Consider the following 19,485-nt stretch of genomic DNA (forward strand, 5'->3'; position numbering starts at 1 on the left):
CCCCCCCCCTCCTCAAACAAACAAAATAAACAAAAACAAACTTACAGCTGTGTTACAAACAAAACACATTCTTCAAGAACCGTGACACTCTGTCAGTGATTATGTGCAATTGTCTTGTTTACAACTGGGGTGAGAAAAGTAAACATTTATATCAAAATACCGAACACTTCAAAATAAAAGATTTTACATTGCAAAGGAGAAAAACATAATTTAAGCTTTGGGTTGAGAAAGGCTGGATCCCTTTTGGGAACCAAATAGGTCTTCTATGATTCTATAAAGAACAAAGACAATTAAATACGTCTGAATGGCAACGGAAACAAATCCAACAGGAATGTCATCAATCAGACACCATATAAGATTTCACTTGGACAACACTACATTTACCCTGACTGGAACTGCGAAGCATGAGTGCCGTAGATAGTTGTAATATTTATTTATTTAATTTGAAGCTGCAGTCAAAAGTTTTCACTTCAGTTGTTCATAAATGTGTCACAGTTAGGATACAGAAGTCGACAACAAAGACGCATTCCTGTGCTCGATGACAATCTTGTGCGTGCGTGTACAGCAGACAGCAAGAGGAAGTTGTACATGATTGTACACAGGTATTTGGTGCTGAACACGAGTACAGTAAGATATGTGAATGCAGCAGTGTCTTTATTTTCATTTAAGGAGGGCACGAAGGCAAACGTGATGAATGCTGCTGATGTTCTGATGTGGTTCTGAGGTGCAGCAAGGGTGTTAAGGCTTTGGAGATGTCATATTGTACAGTGAGGACAAACAACGGGAATAGTCTTCATTTATACAACATAAGAATTACCATAATAAATGTTATATGACTAACATTTACTTATAGTTCGTACATGATGTGGAACAAACTGTTTTTGTATGACATGATTGTGACCGCAAACGTAACGCACACGTTTAATTTACACTTTGCATCAACATCCAGCATCTTCTTTATGAACTTCGAAGCATAAAAGACAAAAAGTAACTGTAAATGTTTAACTGTAAGGCATTTGCACATTTCTAGTTTAATGAAATATTCCTAGGCTGCGTCTTCCCGTCTTTCAAGCTTCTACGAAGTTACGGTCACGTCATTCAAGCTGACTACTAAAATAAAGGAATGAGGCATTTTCAGATCAATGAAGTTCAAACTGTCCAGGAAATTTAACCGCCACGGCTGCAGACAGTCTATGACCTCCCTCACTGTGTGTGATATTTCAGCGCCGACGCACATCAAAAGAAAAAAAACAAAAACAAAAACTGAGGTAGGCGAGAAAACAATCAAATGCTTGACCATAATGTAGTCATTGTGTAAATAAGAACAAGAAGGAAAACGTGAAAGGCAGAGGGAAACAAAACAGTGTGAATGTGGGACTGATGTCAGTTTACTCAAAGTAAAGATGACCTTGCACTATTTGAGTTGGTTAAGAATGAGATCCATGCAGGCCTGCAGTCCCGCTGCAGCGCTGGTGACAGCATGCGTTACGCCTGTTACACTTTGCATATTTCGGTAGGCGCGGATTCCCACTGCCCTGACCTGTGAGTGTGCGTTCAGGGCTTTTCTTGCGGTGCCTTGAGGTGAAAGGGTGCAGAGACAAATGGGTCTACAGCGCTCACGTCTGAGGTCCACGAGTGCAGAGGTCCAGCGGGGACAGATGCTACAGCAGCCTGCTTGCTCGCGTTAGACGCCGCTCTGTGAGCTGCTGCTGGCTGCTGGGGCACAGGTCCTTCAAAGTGTCGGGAGTATTTGGCCAGAGCTTGAGGACGGAAAGGTTGCTGGGCAACCTGTTCTAAGACTCCTTGATCAGAGGTTACAGCGTGAGCTCCAGCTGCGTGGGGGTACGAGGTCTTCTCCTGTGCTCCTTTGGGCTCCTTTCTTTTTCCGAATGGAGCCTGAGAGAAAACGTCGAGCTGCTGCTGCTGCTGAGCCGCAAGGGGACCGCGTGGAAATGGAGCGTTGGCGAATACGTCACTTGTGTCTTCTTGCGCAATCAGAAAGGGGGCTTTGGAGAAGATATCTGCAGCGCCCTCCATCTCCTTTGCTGCCTCGTGTACATGCTGGAAGTGATTCTGGGCAAAGGTATTTGGAGCAGGTTGATCGAAGGTTGTAGCTGATTGTGCTGCTGCTGTGCCGGAGTGCAGAGATGGATGGAGAGCTAACTGAGGCCCTTGGTCTTCTTCATCCTCAGAGTCCTGCAGCAGAGGTCTAGAACCGCTGCAGTCATGGGGGGCTATGTGACTCTCAATGCCTTCACCGTCCTCTTGCTCGTCCTTGTGTGCTTCTTTTTCTTCGTCTTCATCGCTGGAGTGCACACAGCCCTCATTCTGTGGAGAATCTGCTCCTACAGCTTCAGTCTCTTGTCCCTCCTCAAGCACAGAGTAGCCATTACTCTCCCCTTGGAGATCTGTTCAAGCAAGCAAAGATAGAGGGGGAAAACAAATTGGAGGTAAACAAAAATGTTAGAATACAAATGAGAAGAAACTGCCATCTGTGGTCCAGCTGCCCATTTATCTACCAGATCCATCTCGCATAACCGATGGACTTTAAAATCTGTAAGTCACTGATTTTCGAGGATGACTAAACAATGAGAACCCATCACAAGACTACAACAATTCTACTCTGAACAGGTCACAGTCACAACACTACCAGTTCTACTAGTACGTCACCACATTAACCTTGTTTCCACGATTCTCAACTCAACCTTCACAAGTAACGCCCGGTGTTACAGGAAAACAGTGGCAGCAGTTTTGCTTTAGGTTAAAACTGAGTCAGTTGAGGAGGAGGGAACATGAGAAAGATCTGTGGAAACAAGGGGAAAGAGCCTTCACAGCAAAAGTGAAAAATAGTTAGCGACAGACAGACTGCACAGAAGACAGATCAGTCTTACCTCAGCAGTGTTGACAGCAGTTGTTAACGTGCAGCTCAGGGGGAAAGGTTAGTTGAAGCAATTAAAGGAAAAGACCAGCTCTTTCGGCTCTTGTTTTGTTTTACTTCTTGGGCGAGCTTTGCCTCCTCACTTGTGTTTTAAACCGTCCACGCCCTTTCCGTATGACTTAAGTGTGAATATGACACAGTTTGGAGCTGACAAAAATATCCCACAGTGTGACAGCTCACTTAAGTGTGTAGAAAAACAGCTTCTCATCTCTCACAATACAGCTCATAGTCTGTACAGTCAACTTGAGATATTACCTGATTAACAGACACACAATTTAGGAAGGCAAATTAGAAAAAGTGTGAGGAGGAATAAAGTTTTTAGGTTTCTGAAAACTGGTCTGATCACAACAACCACTCTATTTATGAACATTACACCGGGTGATATGAATAGGATTCATGACAATACCCCATTAGCCTTTTATGGCTAAGAGAACGCCAAGGGAACGACGAGTCTGATGAGCTCCATCAGTGATACTTCATTAACACTTTGATGATTATAGATAGTCTGTGTGCATTTCAACCCAAAGAGCACAGCAACACACGTAAAAGTCTGCAACCAGTGGCAGAGTGCTGCAGGATGCAGAATTATAGTGGACTGCAAAAATATGAACCGCAATATTAAATGGAAAGAAAATGGGATGTAGACATTTAAAGTGGTTAAGATCAGATGTAATACAACTCACAGCTGACACACAAGCCTTTCTTATGATTATTTAATGAACTATAGGAGACAGAGGTGAAAGGTATCCCAGTGTTATCAGGAAGTTAGTTCCGTCATTAGCTCTGTTAAATAAAATCTATTCAGGCATATACAGTAACTTACATGTACCAGTACTAGTGTATAACCTAACAGCTGCAATGGAGAGCAACACATACTATCCAGTCAAGCGATTCAAAAGCACTTAGTCTCATGTTTGTTTGGTGACTAAACCGTGAGCACTAGATAAATGTTTGACAAGAACTAAGAGAGAAGACAGAAGGACAGAGTCGACAGTTTTGCACTCTTAAATAAAGCCTCATACACAAATATGTTTTATCTATACATCCTTATACAATTTTTACATATTTTATAATGGTCCTCAGTTAATACATTCTTTCTAAAGCACTATCAATAATAGTCACTTTTAATCATAACATGATAAAATGTTACACACTAAAATCTACCTTTACCAATGCTGACAAGTGCAAAAAAAAAAAGAAAAGTGTTACTTTATGTATATTTACATTTCTCTTTCATCTGGACAGACTGTCACAACTGACTTTATGGTATATGGTAACAAAGGATTGGCCAGAGAAGATTGAGAGGATGTCAGTGGGAGAGGGAGGAAGGATATTTTCATGTAAAGTTCCTTCATTAACATAATACCTACACAAAATAATGACATTTACGTCACACTTCCCTCTCTGTGACGGTGGTATTCTGCTAAAAATCTGCTCATTTATACTGACCCTGAGAGCGGACCAACACAGAGGAAAAACAGCATGATAATAGAGTCTTGTTTAGCTTTGGCATCGGAACAGGTCAAATACCTTCATTCCCTTTTACTTCTGCTGTGCTTACCTCAACGATGGGTCACAGGTATGAGAATGAGCTGGCATTAGTGGTGTTGTAGATAATGCTGACAATGGTGGGAAGCTGTGCTGTGGCAATGGAGCCGAACTCACCAGCTGTATTCACACTGACCTCAGCAGTTTCAGGAAATGATTACAACTGACAGATTTACAGGTGTAGCATTAGAATACGCCAGACACGCTGCTTAACATCCAGAAAGAGGGGACAGTATACAGGTATGCTCAAGCCTGTGAAGCCACTTGGTCGGTTTACACCAGTGATTCCCAAAGTGTGGGCCACAAAGGTACTACAGGTGCCTGCAGTAATAACAGAAATTACGCTCAAGTATGTACAAGTATGTACATATTTAAATGTATTTATTTATATAAAAGTGAATTAACACTGGTGATCGGAGGTGGTGAGTTTGTGAAGTTTTTCATCACTCTGATCTAAATTTACGCTCTTGTTTTGAAGTCTGAGTCCCAGTGGCAGGTGGCCATGACACTTTGCATGTGATTGGGCAGCGTTAGCAATTTATAGCAAACAGCCTGTGCTGTTTATGCTTTTTTAAATAGAAATGTCAAGAAAAAACACACCACCCTCTCGTGTTTTGATTAGAGTGAAGATTTAACACTGGGTGGGGCCCGTGGGATTTTCTGGTTTTTAAGTGGGCTGCAGCACTCTTGACTTTGGGAATAGCTGGTTTAGACAAATAGATCTATAAAGGAATCATGGCACATGATGGCTTGAACAGATCTGACTTTCCATGACTATGCGCACTCCAACAGTGTGAGAAATCTTTAAAACCTATCCAAAACTGACACTTCTTCTTTTATATGTAAACTGGTTCAATCCGAACAGAAGCGCAGCTCCAGGTTGCATCTTTGTTTGGTCAGTAGTTCAAAGCTCTCATAGGAAAGTGCATCAAATTATCTACAGCACTCTACAGTCTTTAGTCAGACCCCTGACACATATAACCATGCTTAACATGTGCATACGATGATGGTCGACCATGGCCGTGCACTCTGTGAAGGATGTTAATGGGAGTAAGAAGAAAGCATGAGGAAGACCATGGTGTAGCCAAGACAGAAGCGGACGATATGCTCAGGCATTAATGAAAAGATTTTTACCAGTGTGGGAATGTCAGCGGCTAGCAGAGACATATGAAACCAGCTATCAGGCAACTAGAGATGGAGTTGAGGCCAAGGAGGCACATAAAGAGAATACTGGCTCCTCTTGGTTCATAAGGTGCTACATTAAGTGTCTCTGCGTGCCCATCTCTACCCCCCCAACCCTCCCCATATCCCTTTGTTAGGATTGCACACTGCCCCTTCGACCTCTCCCACCCCCTCTAGAGGTCGATGAGCTGATCCACCAGCAGAAGGGAGCGAGCCAAGTTGGGGATGCTGGACTCTGAACTGCCACTGTTGGTGCGCGAGTGACCACCTGGAACGTGCCAGAAAGAAAGAGAGATAGAGACAGAGATGGGCATGGAGGAGCCGAGGGAGAGTGTGAAAGACAAGCAAAAGAATAAGTCATTTTAACAGGGATTGCATGAAGAAATTAAAGAGTGTGAGGATGACCAGGATGAGGGGAGAGAGATGCATGAATAGGGGGTAGAAAGAGAAACAAGCAGAGAGTGAGCTGGGATAACTTTTATACAGCTGCATCATTACAGGGGGAGGGGGGAGTTAGGGAAAGCCATACTAACATGGGGAGACTTTCAAGATAAACTAAAAAGAGCCAAAACACCTGCAAGATGGCGAAGCACTGGGAGTTAAAAGATGACTAATGTGAGAGCTCGATGAGATAAGAAAAAAGCCACCCATACAAGACTTCTCACATCAGAAATCCCAGGAACAAGCTAATGGTGACTAAACTGGGAGGGGGGGCTAGCTCATTCATCTTTGTGGCTCACAGTCTGGGTTTCAGCAGGTGTGAGTGCTCATCTCAGAATTAGGTTAGCCTTACCTTGATTTGAGTTTTTGGAGATGAGCACTGGAATAGGATCAAACTCGTCGTCATTGCCCTTCTCCCCACACGACATGAGGAAAGCAGAGTCTGTGGTGAAGGAAGAGGAAGTGAAGTAACGATGGAAGCGGGAAGAGGTTAACTCGGCCAACGAAAAGAGCAGGAAATAAAAAAAGAAGGAGAAGAAAAGAAAGGAGGATGCGAGTAGATTATAAACGGAAGCAGCCAGGGCAGTCAAAGTTTTTAAAAGCCATTCAGTTTTACATGGCTTTTAGCATCTTCTACAAATGAGTCAAGGGTCTGGCGAGGCTGTCATTTAGTGTCCAATTCAATTTCCACTTTTGCTTTTTACTGTTTCAACAGGCCTTTCTATTGTGTGGTTGATCAGGGGTCTGCAATTGTGTTGCCACAAACACTGAAACCCCGAAACCCCGCCCCCCCCACACACGCACGCGGAAAATAAAAGGTCTTACCAGAAGCAGTCTGACCAGCTGGCAGCTCCTCCAGGCAGGATCCAGCGCCAGGAGGAGCAGAGGAGCAAGAAGAAGGGAGAACAGAAACAGATGGGTTTCCATGACAGGTATGAGATAACAGATCACAACCCAGCAGAGAATCCTCCCCAGTGAGAGAATCTGAGACAGCGGCCAGAGAAAGAAAGGGTATGAGAAAGTAAGACTGTTAGTGCAAGGAGCAGAAAAAGATGCATTGTATTACTATAACAGCTTATATGTGCAAGCATAAAGAGTTTAAAAGCTATGTTAGCTTCATTTAATAACAAACAATAAAAAGAGGCGTCTCTTTTTCAATGATTGAGCACAATTTTTATTTCTATAGCACTTTTCAAGATAAACGTGGCAAAGTGGGTCACAGAAAAATGCAAGCAGATCTCACTGAATAGACCACTTAACACCCTAAAGCTTAAGCAGGTTATGGTCCATATAACTGAACCATCCTAAAGCAACTGTTCTAGTTATAGACCAAAATGATTGTGATCTGGAACTAAGGCTGTGCGATATGACCAAAATCTCATATCCTGATATAAAAATTCTATCGTCCTGATAACGATATAAATCACAAAAATGTAACATTTTCTGTAAAATCTGTGAATCTCGGGCAGCTCGTCTTGCGGGAAGTGTTTCCAGCTGCGCGTCATGTAGCTGGAGTCGAGTGTTTTAACCGATGCATGAAACTACACATTTTTAGACATAAGTTGTAACAGCCGCCGTTTTCTTTGTGAGTATTTATTACACGGCGTGCTGCAGAGAAAAGCCGGTTCTAACGTTTGATGCTAAGGTTTATTTTTTAGCACCTGGCGGCTCTTTTTTAAATTCTCATCCGTAAATAATCTGCTCTTTCACGTGATTCAGTTTATTTTGAAAAGTCTCAACAGGATCTTGAGCTTTATTGTGAAAGGTTTATGTGGAACATAAACAAGCGGACACGCGATGCTGTTACCGTCGTTGTTGCTAACCACAAGCAGGCGCTTGTCCGTCTTTAGTGTGGTTATATAAAATATAAGAGAAAGAGAGAACTTTAAGAAATTAATATAGCCACTACAAGGACCATCAAAACGATGAAAAATATTGCCGTAAACAGTTTATTTTGTGACACGAACAACCCTACCTGGAACACCAGCAAATGTTTGAGTTAATATAAATCAATAAAACTACATCTTAGGATTGTCGCAGAACCTGAACTTAGTTAACCTTGGGTAAAACAGTGATCGGAAAAAGTGCTATTCTGAGGTCCAGGATGCTAACCTGGCACACTGGCAGGAATGAGCTCTGGCTGGCCCAAATGTCTCTGGGGCTGGGGAGCCTCCAAACCAGGAATCAGTGAGTCCACACACACCTCTGCCTTTACTACATAAACACAACGTAAAACAGTAATACAAAGACGTTATTAGTAGTACAGAAAAGAAAGAAGAACATCTTCTTTGTTCCTTTCCCAGATGATATGCCTGACTTTGTAAGGATGTTAGAGAAAAGAAAGGGAAGGAAGACACATGCAGAGCAAATAAGGAATTTTTGGGGGCAACGCATGGGACAAGAACATAGCTGGTACCATTTGTGGTGCTCTCTGCAGCAGTATTGAAGGAGTCAGTCAGGGTTAAGAGGTCAGGGAGCAGAAGAGAAGTATCAGGGGACTTCTGTCCCTCAATCAGCTTCTCTGTGAGTGAGCCAGAGAAAGAAGAGGGAGAAGAGAAAGGGACAGATGGCAACAGAGAAAAAGGCAATGAGAGAGGATTTTCCATAGAAATGACAAAGAAGCAGAGAAACTACACTTTGCGATGGTGCATGATGGCAAAAATCAACAAGGACAAATGCATCCATCTGCCTTCATGGTCAGCATTTTTAGAAGCAAGATTCATCCAGCAGACAGTAAGAAAAAAAATTAAGGATATCATGTAAATTTTGAGGTACTTTCACATCAATATAATAAAATTAATGAATCATTTGTTAGTTTATATCAGGGTTGTCAAACATAAGGCCCTGGGGCCAAAAAAAGCCAAGCAAAGACTCCAATCAACTGCCTCTGGAAGATATAAGGAACAGCATAAATGTTTTGACTTTTAAATGTGTTTTAATGAGTTTTGCAGCTTTTCCTACAGATAGAGATCTGAGTCATGACTAGTCATACTATACAAAAGAAATAAATTTTACTAATTGATTGCAGATTTTAAACATTTCTTATTTATTTGGTCAAAGTGAGCTGTACGTGGCACACAACGTGAAATGAGTTTGACATCCCTGGGTTATAGTTCCTTCCTCAATAGCATTCAGTTGCCAAAAAAAGTTAAATTATGGCAGCAGATCTTTAATGCAGAAAACATTTCTCATGCTCTTTCACACCTTCAAAAACTTCAAGTTAAAGCAACCAATGAAGACCTTTCTTTTTATTTTCCACAACATTTTCAGCTCATTTTTGGAGCAGTGCACAAAAAAACAAAACAAAACCCATGATGTTGTTAAGTTGTCGCTACCAAAACAAATAAGATCAGATTTTACTAAGTACTAAGTGTGCTGCATGCATGAAGTGTATTTCTATTTATTATAGTATAAGTGTATTTCATGCAGTTACTAATTTTTCACTGCAGCCTTATACTCACAGGAAACTGCTATGGGGCAAAGAAAGGGTTGGGGGGGGGCATCTAGGACAAGGAATGTGTTGGCTCAGAAAATGGCACAGCAGATGTGACCTTCTGACCCCTTCGCTATAGGAAAGACGCCAACGCTGGTGAAAAGCTTTTCGCAAATCCTAAATGTCAAACGTTTGATTTTCACAGGGAACAGTGAAAATATGCAGTTTTAAAATGCTACATACAGTATGTTTTACATGCTGTTGCACTCTTGCCACAAGGCTGTTTTCACGTTATCTCAGATGGGATGTTGTGCTTCTTTAGCAGAAGTCAGAGTGTGTTTGCTTGTGTGCATTCTATCTCAGTAAGGGATCCAAAGAGTCAGAGAGATAGCTTAGGCTGGACAGAGAAGATTACCCACACCCTTATTACATAACGTTTTTATCCTCTCAGTTCAGGCCTTAAACAGTATGTAAACAAGAAAAAAAAAGGTAAAGAGGCATGAAGCATACACTTCCAGAAGCACTCAAGACTAAACAGAGAAAAAATAAAAAGCTGGACCGTCATTTCAACAGGAGAGTGTGCTTAGCTTTCTCTTGTTCCTAGCAGCACTGGTAAGCAGGCTCCACTAGTAGTAAAGCAATCCAATTAACAAAGGAGAATTTGTCCTTCGCGTTACCAGGCAACAGAGAAGGAGAAAGCACAGACCTGCAAATGAGATGCGATCTAGCTGTAGCAACACTGTCTATTCATGAACGCTGACAAGAAGCCACTGTGAGGCTGCTCGCTAAGTCAACAAGGTAGAACTGTGTACTAATCCAAACCACAAAAACTGGCACTTGGAAGCTAACCTGTGGATGGTGTGAAAGCCAAGAAACTACCTGAGCAAATACAAAGTCACTCATGAGGTATATTTGCTAAGAGTCCAGGAGAATCAAAGGGATGGCTCGTTGTGCGTCCTGGTGTGACCACAATATTATAGAGTGAGAGGCAGTTAAAAGGGTCTGAGAGACAATAGTGCTGACGCTACACTTGGTGATGGCTATAGATCAATACTGCACAGTGGACTCTAAAAATTGAGACAGCAACATATAGAGCAGCTATAACCTACACAACAGAAATTTTCTAATAATATGCAAGAAAATAGGGATGCTTACTCAAAGTCAGTGCTTGGAATCATCAGTTGAAGATCTGCAGTTTAAAGCTGATACTCTGACTTGACTATTTGCCTGCTTACAACAAGCGCAAGCCTCTAGGGCTGTCCTGGACACTGGCTTTAGTAGTATCAACAGCTAATACTTGAATATTTCAATATTAATTGCGGACGCTTTTCCTACAATGGATGCATATAGATGTAACAATAAAAAAAAAAAACAATCACCATGCAAATAAGATTAAGATGATGGCTGCGCTGTGATTTCTGATGGTTATAAACTGTTTTCTTTTAATAGAAGTACACAAGCCCACAGACAAATCCTTATGATAGATTAACATTATACGCATATACTCAATCACTGAGACAAATCCAGCTGGTTCAGAAGCATCCTTTACAAAGCTGTCAGAGGCATACTGAGAAAAGCTAAACAAAGACTTACCTGGAAAGGCATTGAGGCTGGGAATGAGATTTTCATTGGATCCCGCAGCTTTCTCTCCAGCTGCAGCAGCTGTGCACAAGCCAAAGGAGGAGAAAAAACAAACAGGTTTTAGATCATGGAATGATTCACTAATGCTGTGTGTGAACAAACTGAACTTACTCTCAGCTAGCTTTGCAAAGTCTTTGTTAAGAAGCTCCTCTGCTGTTAGCTTAGAGAAGTTATCGTCGCCAAAAGGATTCCAGGCGGGCTGAGTGTGGGGGACAGTGAGTGCTGAGGAGGCGTCCCCGTCACCTGGATGGTATACACTCTGTTGGGACGAGCAGGGGGACCCAGAAGGAGTAGTGCTTGCTGATCTGCAGTACAAAGATAAATATAAAAGACAGTAGGAGCACACAGTGAAACTACACAAAGGCTGTTAAGTCAATGCACACTGGCCTCCTGATGTATGCGGTAGTAAGGAGAGAGAATGAACAGTTATTTAAAGACTGAAGTGAGATATTCTCGGGGATCTAAAAGAGTTATTTGTCCTCTTTCTGGGTGCTGTGATATGAATGGACTGTCTATTGCACGTCGATCTTCACTCAGTGTCATGAAAGAACAGTTCATCCTCAGATCACTGAGGGGAGTTCATTCTGCTCACTTGGACTTGTTGAGGCTGGCTTCAGCTGCGGCTGCCTGAAGTAGCTGGGTCGACTTGCTAACGGGGACCCCAAACACGGCACTGTGGGTGACATCACTAAGGATACGTCTGTGGCCACTCTTGGTGGCCGTCTTTGGCGAGGAGGGGGGTGTCAGGGAGCCAACTTTGTGGATCCCTCTGCCAGTCGTCTGCAATGAGAAAAAAAATGATGCAGAGGGGTGAAAATGTGTTAGTAACTAAAACCTTTTCTCTATGGTACTGTTCAAAAGTCTAGAGTCTTTTCTTTATATTTTTCTAGAAAAATAGTAGAAGTTCCTGTGGTCTATAGAAACACGTGCAAACATACACGGAAAAAAATTATATAGAAGCAGAAACAGAGTTTGTACAATTCTAAACAGCTTGAAAGTCAATATTTGGTATGACCACCTTTATTCTTCAACACAGCCTGAACTCTGCTAGATAAGCTTTCTTGTAATTTCTGGTCTTTAGAAGTATTTCTCCAGTTTCTTGAAGGACAATTAAAGCTCTTCATTTTTCAAAGAGTCAGCTCAAAAACAAATGGTATGTTTTTGCAATAGGCTACTGTAACAAAGTGCCTAAAGATACAATTTAAAATTGGTTCTGCTCATAAAAGCCAAGCTGTCTTAAGTGTAGATACAACACTGGTTCATCTATTGAGTTAGCTGCCTTTTCTATGTTTGAACAATTCAAAGGTCAGTATTCCTCTGAAATGGTCAGATACAAGTACTGGACTAAAAATGAGTGAAAAAGGCCAATGTCCAAAGAAAAACTTTAAAAGTCCTTCATAAAGCCTGGAGAACTATTGCTCAGGACCACTTAAAAATTACATGCAAGTCTGGCTGCTTGGAAGCAAAACATAAAGAAAAAACTGAAGACTTTTGCACAGTTCAGTATTATTAAATAAATAAATAAATAAATAAATGAACCAGATACAAACATTAGAACAAGTAAGAGCAACTGGAAAAGAAAATTGATCAAAGAGATTGAAGATTGCTCCAAACTACAACTCTATGAAAACAGGAAACATTTACAGGAGAGGAAAACATGAAACAGTCTGACAGAAACTCATGAAAATTCTATACATTATACATTCAGTAAAAATGGAATGAGATTTTTCGAATATTTTGCCACCGAGAAGAGGAAAAAGTGAGCAAAAGTCTGGATGTGATTCGTTAGAGACGAGCCAATAATCAGCCCCGACCCAAAGAGTAGCAGACAGCAGCAGGAGTAGGACGTTACCACAAACTCTGGACCACGAGCTGCAGGACCAACAACTGCGGACTCGGGGATGGGTGTGAGATGGGCAGCTGCAGTTTCAAGGACTAAATGCTGCTGCTGTTGGTGTTGATGCTGCAGGGTAACAACTTGAGGAACAGGTTTATATTGCAGCAGACTGGATGCTTGTGATGATGTTTGTTGTTGCTGAAGTTGGTGGTGGTAGAGGTTCTGTACCAGGTGATGCTACACAGGAACACCACACAGCTGACCGTGAGCAAGGTAAACTGTGGCCCAACTGAAATATTTTCTGTTATGTATTGCAAAACTAAACAAGATTAATTTTTTCTGTTCTGCTTCACCAGCAAACAACATGAACGCACGGAAGAAAACCTACAACAAATCTATAAAAATATGGAAATATTTGTTGCAGCTCATAATAAAGTGGGAATCTCAAAGGGTTTATTTGAACAAATGTCTGTTAAATTGACATTTATTGATAAATGAGGTAACAGAATGGGAATTTAACAGTTTTCTGAGGAATGATTCCTAATAAGTAAATATGTAATTTTGCAGTACAAATGCAACGAGTTTGTCTGTAAGCTTAGCAGTTCACACTATCATTCCTCAAGAACGTGTCAACGAAACACGTCAACAGGCGTGTACTAAGAAAGAAAGTTCAGCATAGCCAAGATTTTCTTTTCCTGTTAGCTGGCTTGATGAAACCTAACAATCCAGTCTGAGACAACAGGTATGATGGTAGTGGTTATTAACTTTCTTTGTTAACCTAGGCTTGCTTCAGGTGCCAAGAGGGCAGCTGACATGTCATTTGATACTTCCTCCACACAAAACAAATGACTTAGCTCCACCTACTCTGATCAGAAACATTATCAGAGGAACAGGTAGTAGAGATCTAGAAAAAGAATTTAAAATACACCTCCTATTGCTGCAAATAAGACAAGCGAGCAGTGATGGCAGAAAATCATCAATCGCAAGCTCTCCGAGCACTAAAATAAAGTGAGGTGTATCAAAAAGAATCATCTTATTTCAAAAAGCTATCATTTTAAAGTGACAGTAATTGAAATAATGGACATAGAAGCTTGTGGTAAATTTTTAAAGTACATGGCTGAATATTAAGTTTTACAAACAAGACAATGTTAACAAGTTCTCAATGTGTCCCCCTCCAGACACACATGTCTCCATAATACTCAAACTTGCCACTGCTGCTGTTATGCTACAGACCAGCAACCACGTGACACTCACGAATCTCCTATTTCTAATAATAGGCATTTCCACTGTTACTGGAGAATGGGGAATAAAACCACTTTAAAATCAGACTATTCTTTTTGACACACCCTGTATAAATGCTGTTTATTTCCAACTGCACATTAGGGTTTCGAAACTTGAAGTTTTACCAAAATTCAGACCAAAATTAAACCAAAACTCTGAAGAGAACCTGCGCAGGAATAGGTTGTGTGTTCAGCATCAGTTACTATGGTGATCTAGTTAGGCAAAAGTAGAGACATTGTCATAACACTGAAAATTTGTTGACAGCAGATCTAGTTAAAATCTTACAAGAATGAATGGAAAAGGAAGCTACAGTAAGCAGGTTAAATAAAGAGCTGCAAACAGCACATTTCCTGCCTCTCAGCCAGGTAACTTCCTCCAACCCTTTCACTGAGGTGTGGTGCTAGCAGTCTCATGCTATGTGCAGCATGAGAATCAAATCACAATATCTCACAGAATGAATGAAAATTACACTTACTGCCTGTCAACTAATTCTTTATTTTCTCATTGTTATTTCTTTATTCATCTGGGGAAAAGACGGCATCCATAAGTGTTTTATTTGGGAAGTACAGTTGCTGTTGGCCCTGGTTCTTCCTATCTGTAACATAAGACACACTATTACAGGATTCCTTAATATCATTCAGCTCCTTCTCAAGATCGGATCTTGACTGATGCCAGCTTCTATATATTACAGATTTCTACATATTACAGGACTACAGATTGTGACAACAGTCCTCCTCCAGCTCTGGAGATCCATTGCAACATAAAAGCCTGAATGTGGAGCAGGTGGAGAAGTGTTTCATGTTGCACTACGACAAGTTCACAAATCCTAGAGAGCAGAACAAGGACCACCATTGCCAGCTGCAGTGTAAGAAACTAGAAGTGGAGTTCATCTACAGGATGAGGCATTAGATTATATTTATAAAGTATTTGTATAGGACAAACCTATAGGAAGTATGTGACTGTACGCATAAACACCCCTCTCGCACCATGAACACAATCTAATTGGTAAGAAACCAAATCAAACCAGGCCTGAAACCTTTGAGATTACCACCTTAAGACTGGGAGCAGTGTAAATGTGTAGCTTTGGCTTGAAACACACACACACACACCAGTGATGAACATAATCATGTTGAATTTAAGCTTCACTGAAACTAAACAGAGCTCTTAAAACTGATTTTGAACAACAAACAGGGCAGCTCAGCCAAAAAACAATATCACTAAAATCCACAGAAATCAAAATAGTTCATCGTGCAAAACACAGACAGCCCACACCTGAAGTTTGTATTTTCAAGTGTGTCTCATTATCAAGCCCAAACCCTTTGCGTGGTATCACACTCTTCTTGTTATTGCTTGCACAGTGAATATGCATTTTATGAAAAATCCCTGATGCTGTTGATTCTTTGAAAACAAAGGCATTAAAATGTCTCACCACGCGTGCACAGCATTATTCAATGTCATCCATGAAACAGCACACATTGCAGCTAATCACCATTTCCATTCTTGCTCTAACAGTCTTCCTACCTGCTGAGTGCTCTGTGGGCTTAAGAAGGCAGAGCCTTGCTGCTGCTGCTGCTTCATAAGCAGCTGCTGATGCTGAGATGTAGCCTGCGGCTGCATGTTAGCAGACGGAGCCTGTTGAGCAGGTTGGACAGCAGCTGAAGCTGGAGGAGGGACACTGATACCGACACCTGTAAGGGAAGTTAATACGATATATGAGAAAATTATAAAAGTATTCTTGATCATCAAATACGACACAGCTTCTTTTTGTGCAGATTCTTACATAAACCAGCTATCATCCACACAAACATTGTTGTGCAAGTGAGTGAGAAAATCTTAAATCACCTCACTCTCGAGTTATTGGATTCACAAACTTGGGTATATACGCCGCCCGCCCCCACAGTGGGGTGACACAACACCCCATCAGCCTTTTTATGGCTGAGGGGCAAAAACTAATTGGACCGATACCAATCAAAAGAATGACTTTGAACAACACATAAAGAAATGTGAGGGTGAATCATGCCACCATCTATTCTGTCTCTGCAAGTTGACCAGAAGGGACTTTAAATAAAAACTAAAAGCCTTTAAAGAGCAGACTAAACCAATAGGAACACAGCATATAAATATATAGTGAATTATAGTGAAATTCTCGAGGGATTCATGAACCAAAAGTAATTCAACATAAGTAGTGTTATTACCAGGGTAACAGTCATCATAAATCCAGGCTTTGATCACAATGGTTTTAACCCTGACATATAGAGAGAATCATAGTTTAAACAGCTCCTTGTACCTATAGCCTGGGGTGCCCCAGTAGCCACACCAGGCCTCTTGCGTGGGGTGAGTGCTGGCTGGATGGGAAGAATGCCTGATATGGGCTGGGGCTGAGCCTGGCCAGCTTTGGGCCGCTGTCGAGGGGCAATTGAGGTTTCCATTGTAGGAACTGGGTCTGTGAGCCTGATGGAAGAAGAAGAAAACTCTGCAGAGTAACGCAAAGTTTCTTATGACAATAATATTAATAAAAATAACACACACGCTTTGCTTCTCACTCACCTGGCTTTGTTTTGACTCTTTTTGGCCACTGCTTCACTCGCTTTGATAGGCTCAGGAAGTTTTGCAGGAATAGGAGAATTCTGCAGAGGAGAAAAGATTTATCAAAAATGATCAAATCTTTTCACATTTTTGATTAGTATTTTCCATAAATGTATAATTGTTTTGTGCTTTGTTATTACTAAGAGCCTAGTGACAAAATCTGTACTGTCATTAATATCACTGTGTCCTAGATAGCCGTTTCTAGCTAGCTAGGAAACTCAAACTCCAGCACACGAGATGTAAAATCAAAGACATGTAGTAACAAAAAGAAAATCTAAGTAACTGCTGAGCACACACATATTTTCATCTAATACTCCCACTATTGCTCTCGCCGTGATGACTCACATGTAGATTTGGGACGGGACACTCTCGTCGAGCCAGTTTAAAGGCAAAGTAGGATACTTGGTAAATGTCTGGCCTCTTTTCAGGATCAGGTTCCAGCATGTATCCTGAGACACAAAAAATATTCTGAGTTAATTTGCATTTAAATTTAACTGCACCTAGACTACACATATTCAGAAAGCAGAACGGTCGCATGATCTAAGCAAATAGAGTACTTACTAATAAGACAGTGCATTTCATGTGAGTAGCGGGAGTTGTCTGGGATGGTGAAACTGCCATCACAGATAGCCACTTGGCTCTCGCCGAATGGAAGGGTGAAGTAGCACAGCTTATAGAGAAGACAACCCAAGGCCTGTGCAGACAAGGAAATGAACACATATAAAAACATATACTCTGTATGACGTCATAGTAGTTAGATAATATTTTTAAGTTAGCCTCACCCAAATGTCTGCTTTTGTTGTGATGACATTTCCCCCATAGAGGTTGACCATCTCTGGAGCACGGTATGACAGCGTAGTATACCTGCAGTAGCAGTAATGTATGAGAACAGACCAATGAGCTTCTGAAATATAGGGAGAAAAAAGGGTAGATGGTACATCAAGAGGAAAAAACCCCAACAACTAACTTTTTGATTTCATCCTCTAAAACTGCCACCCCTTCTGTCTGTGGATTTTGGAAGTGGTTGGTGGCACTTCCAAAGTCACAGAGCACATAGTGTCCCCGGTCATGAAGAAGAATATTTTCCACCTATGTGTGGAAGACAAGATAAGACTTGTGAGATGTGATGTACAGTGAAACAAACGCAAAAAACAAACAAACAAAAAATATTCCAAATTACTAGTGTGATAATTCATTAGCTAGATCTGTGCTGTCAGTAGTATTCGCATACAGAAAATGTATTAGGCTTGCCTTGAGATCTCGATGGATGATTGGAGTCTTGCACTGATGTAGACGAGCGACTGCCTCGCACGTGTCACAAAAGATCTGTAACACCTCAGCTTCAGTGAAGCCCGTCTGTAGCCGCTGGTTCATTAGGTTCACCACCTGGCCACCTAAATGAAAAAAAATTAGTCAATAAAAATACAAATTCCTTTTTTTTATGTTATTATTTAAAGTTTCTAGGTAATATTTAAGGCTCAAATATAAGTTTACTCTGATCTAAAATAAATGACAAAAACATACATTAATCTTTATCATTCACATGACACTTCAAAGCGGTCAGCTTTTACATAAGAGAAAAAAGTAAAGAGGGCATCATGAATGTATTGCTTTAACACATTAACATTACTGTTTATAGCATAACAAAATTAATACATTTTCGACACTACACAATTTAAAAACCCTAACGATGCTCACAACTGCACAGGCATGTTAACATTTTATCTTTCTACAAATGACACAGCTAAGTTAAGCACCGAGTAAAACACAAGTTCTATTGACCACGACAGCTATCAGCTGAACATTTGCCTTTGGAAGAAAAGAAAAGAAAGGATGCTGTAAGAGCCGAGGGTAATGGAGCTTTGAATTCAGAGATAGAAAGGCATGGGGAGGGGGTTGGGCGATTTACCTCGACAGAAGTCCATTAAGATCAGGACTTCCCACACATCACCAGCTCCGACTGCAGTTATGCTGGAGTCCAGGAAGCAGACTATGTTTTTGTTACCCACCAGGTCCCTCTGTGTAAACAAACAGAGAGAAACAGGAATGATGAACAACAAGAGAGGCAATTTTCAAATATCATGCAGTCCTAAAAAACTTTATTTGATAGATCAAAAAATACATCAATATTTGTAAATTCTCAGTTTAATTTTAACTGCCAAAGGACTTAAAGTAATGATGATAAAATCATCTGATAAGCATGTCACCAGGGAGTGGCTACAGGAACTGGTTTGTTTCACTTACAGTTAGGAAACGGACATGCAACTGAGCTTACAAGGCAACATTTTAAACAGAACTTCATGTTCTAAAATGGAACTAATTACAATCCTGAGTGCTGCTTTGTTATCACCACTTGACACAAGTCAAATAGTGTTTTTGCATAACTTTTTTTTTTTTTAAATTCGGGCATTCTGGGTTGTTCATATTAGAGATGGCACGATACCACTTTTTTATGTCCGATACCGATACCGATATCATAAATTTGGATATCTGCCGATACCGATATGAATCCGATATAGTGTGTTTTTTAATCAACAAAACTGTTTTTTAAATATCTTGCTGCATTTTGTATAAGTTCATACTCAAGTTTAAAACAAC

The 19,485-nt window shown here is 40.9% G+C and overlaps 1 protein-coding gene across 1 annotated transcript in view; it reads right to left on the reverse strand.

The window, feature by feature from the left end:
- Positions 1-19,485, reverse strand: part of LOC102302321 (AP2-associated protein kinase 1) — a gene marked incomplete at its 3' end in the record, with an annotated part of 25,223 nt that continues 5,738 nt past the window's right edge. Inside the window, 18 exon segments of the mRNA XM_005922679.3 lie at positions 1-2,408; positions 6,462-6,551; positions 6,935-7,093; positions 8,222-8,323; positions 8,526-8,630; positions 11,136-11,204; positions 11,295-11,488; positions 11,776-11,963; positions 13,036-13,257; positions 15,823-15,989; positions 16,589-16,752; positions 16,849-16,928; positions 17,233-17,336; positions 17,449-17,581; positions 17,670-17,751; positions 17,855-17,976; positions 18,139-18,281; positions 18,797-18,905. Of these exon segments, the coding sequence (XP_005922741.1) occupies positions 1,555-2,408; positions 6,462-6,551; positions 6,935-7,093; positions 8,222-8,323; positions 8,526-8,630; positions 11,136-11,204; positions 11,295-11,488; positions 11,776-11,963; positions 13,036-13,257; positions 15,823-15,989; positions 16,589-16,752; positions 16,849-16,928; positions 17,233-17,336; positions 17,449-17,581; positions 17,670-17,751; positions 17,855-17,976; positions 18,139-18,281; positions 18,797-18,905 (3,087 nt within the window).

This window comes from Haplochromis burtoni, unplaced genomic scaffold (assembly GCF_018398535.1).
Source record: "Haplochromis burtoni strain Fernald_Lab_line unplaced genomic scaffold, NCSU_Asbu1 Contig_62, whole genome shotgun sequence".
NCBI lineage: Eukaryota > Metazoa > Chordata > Actinopteri > Cichliformes > Cichlidae > Haplochromis > Haplochromis burtoni.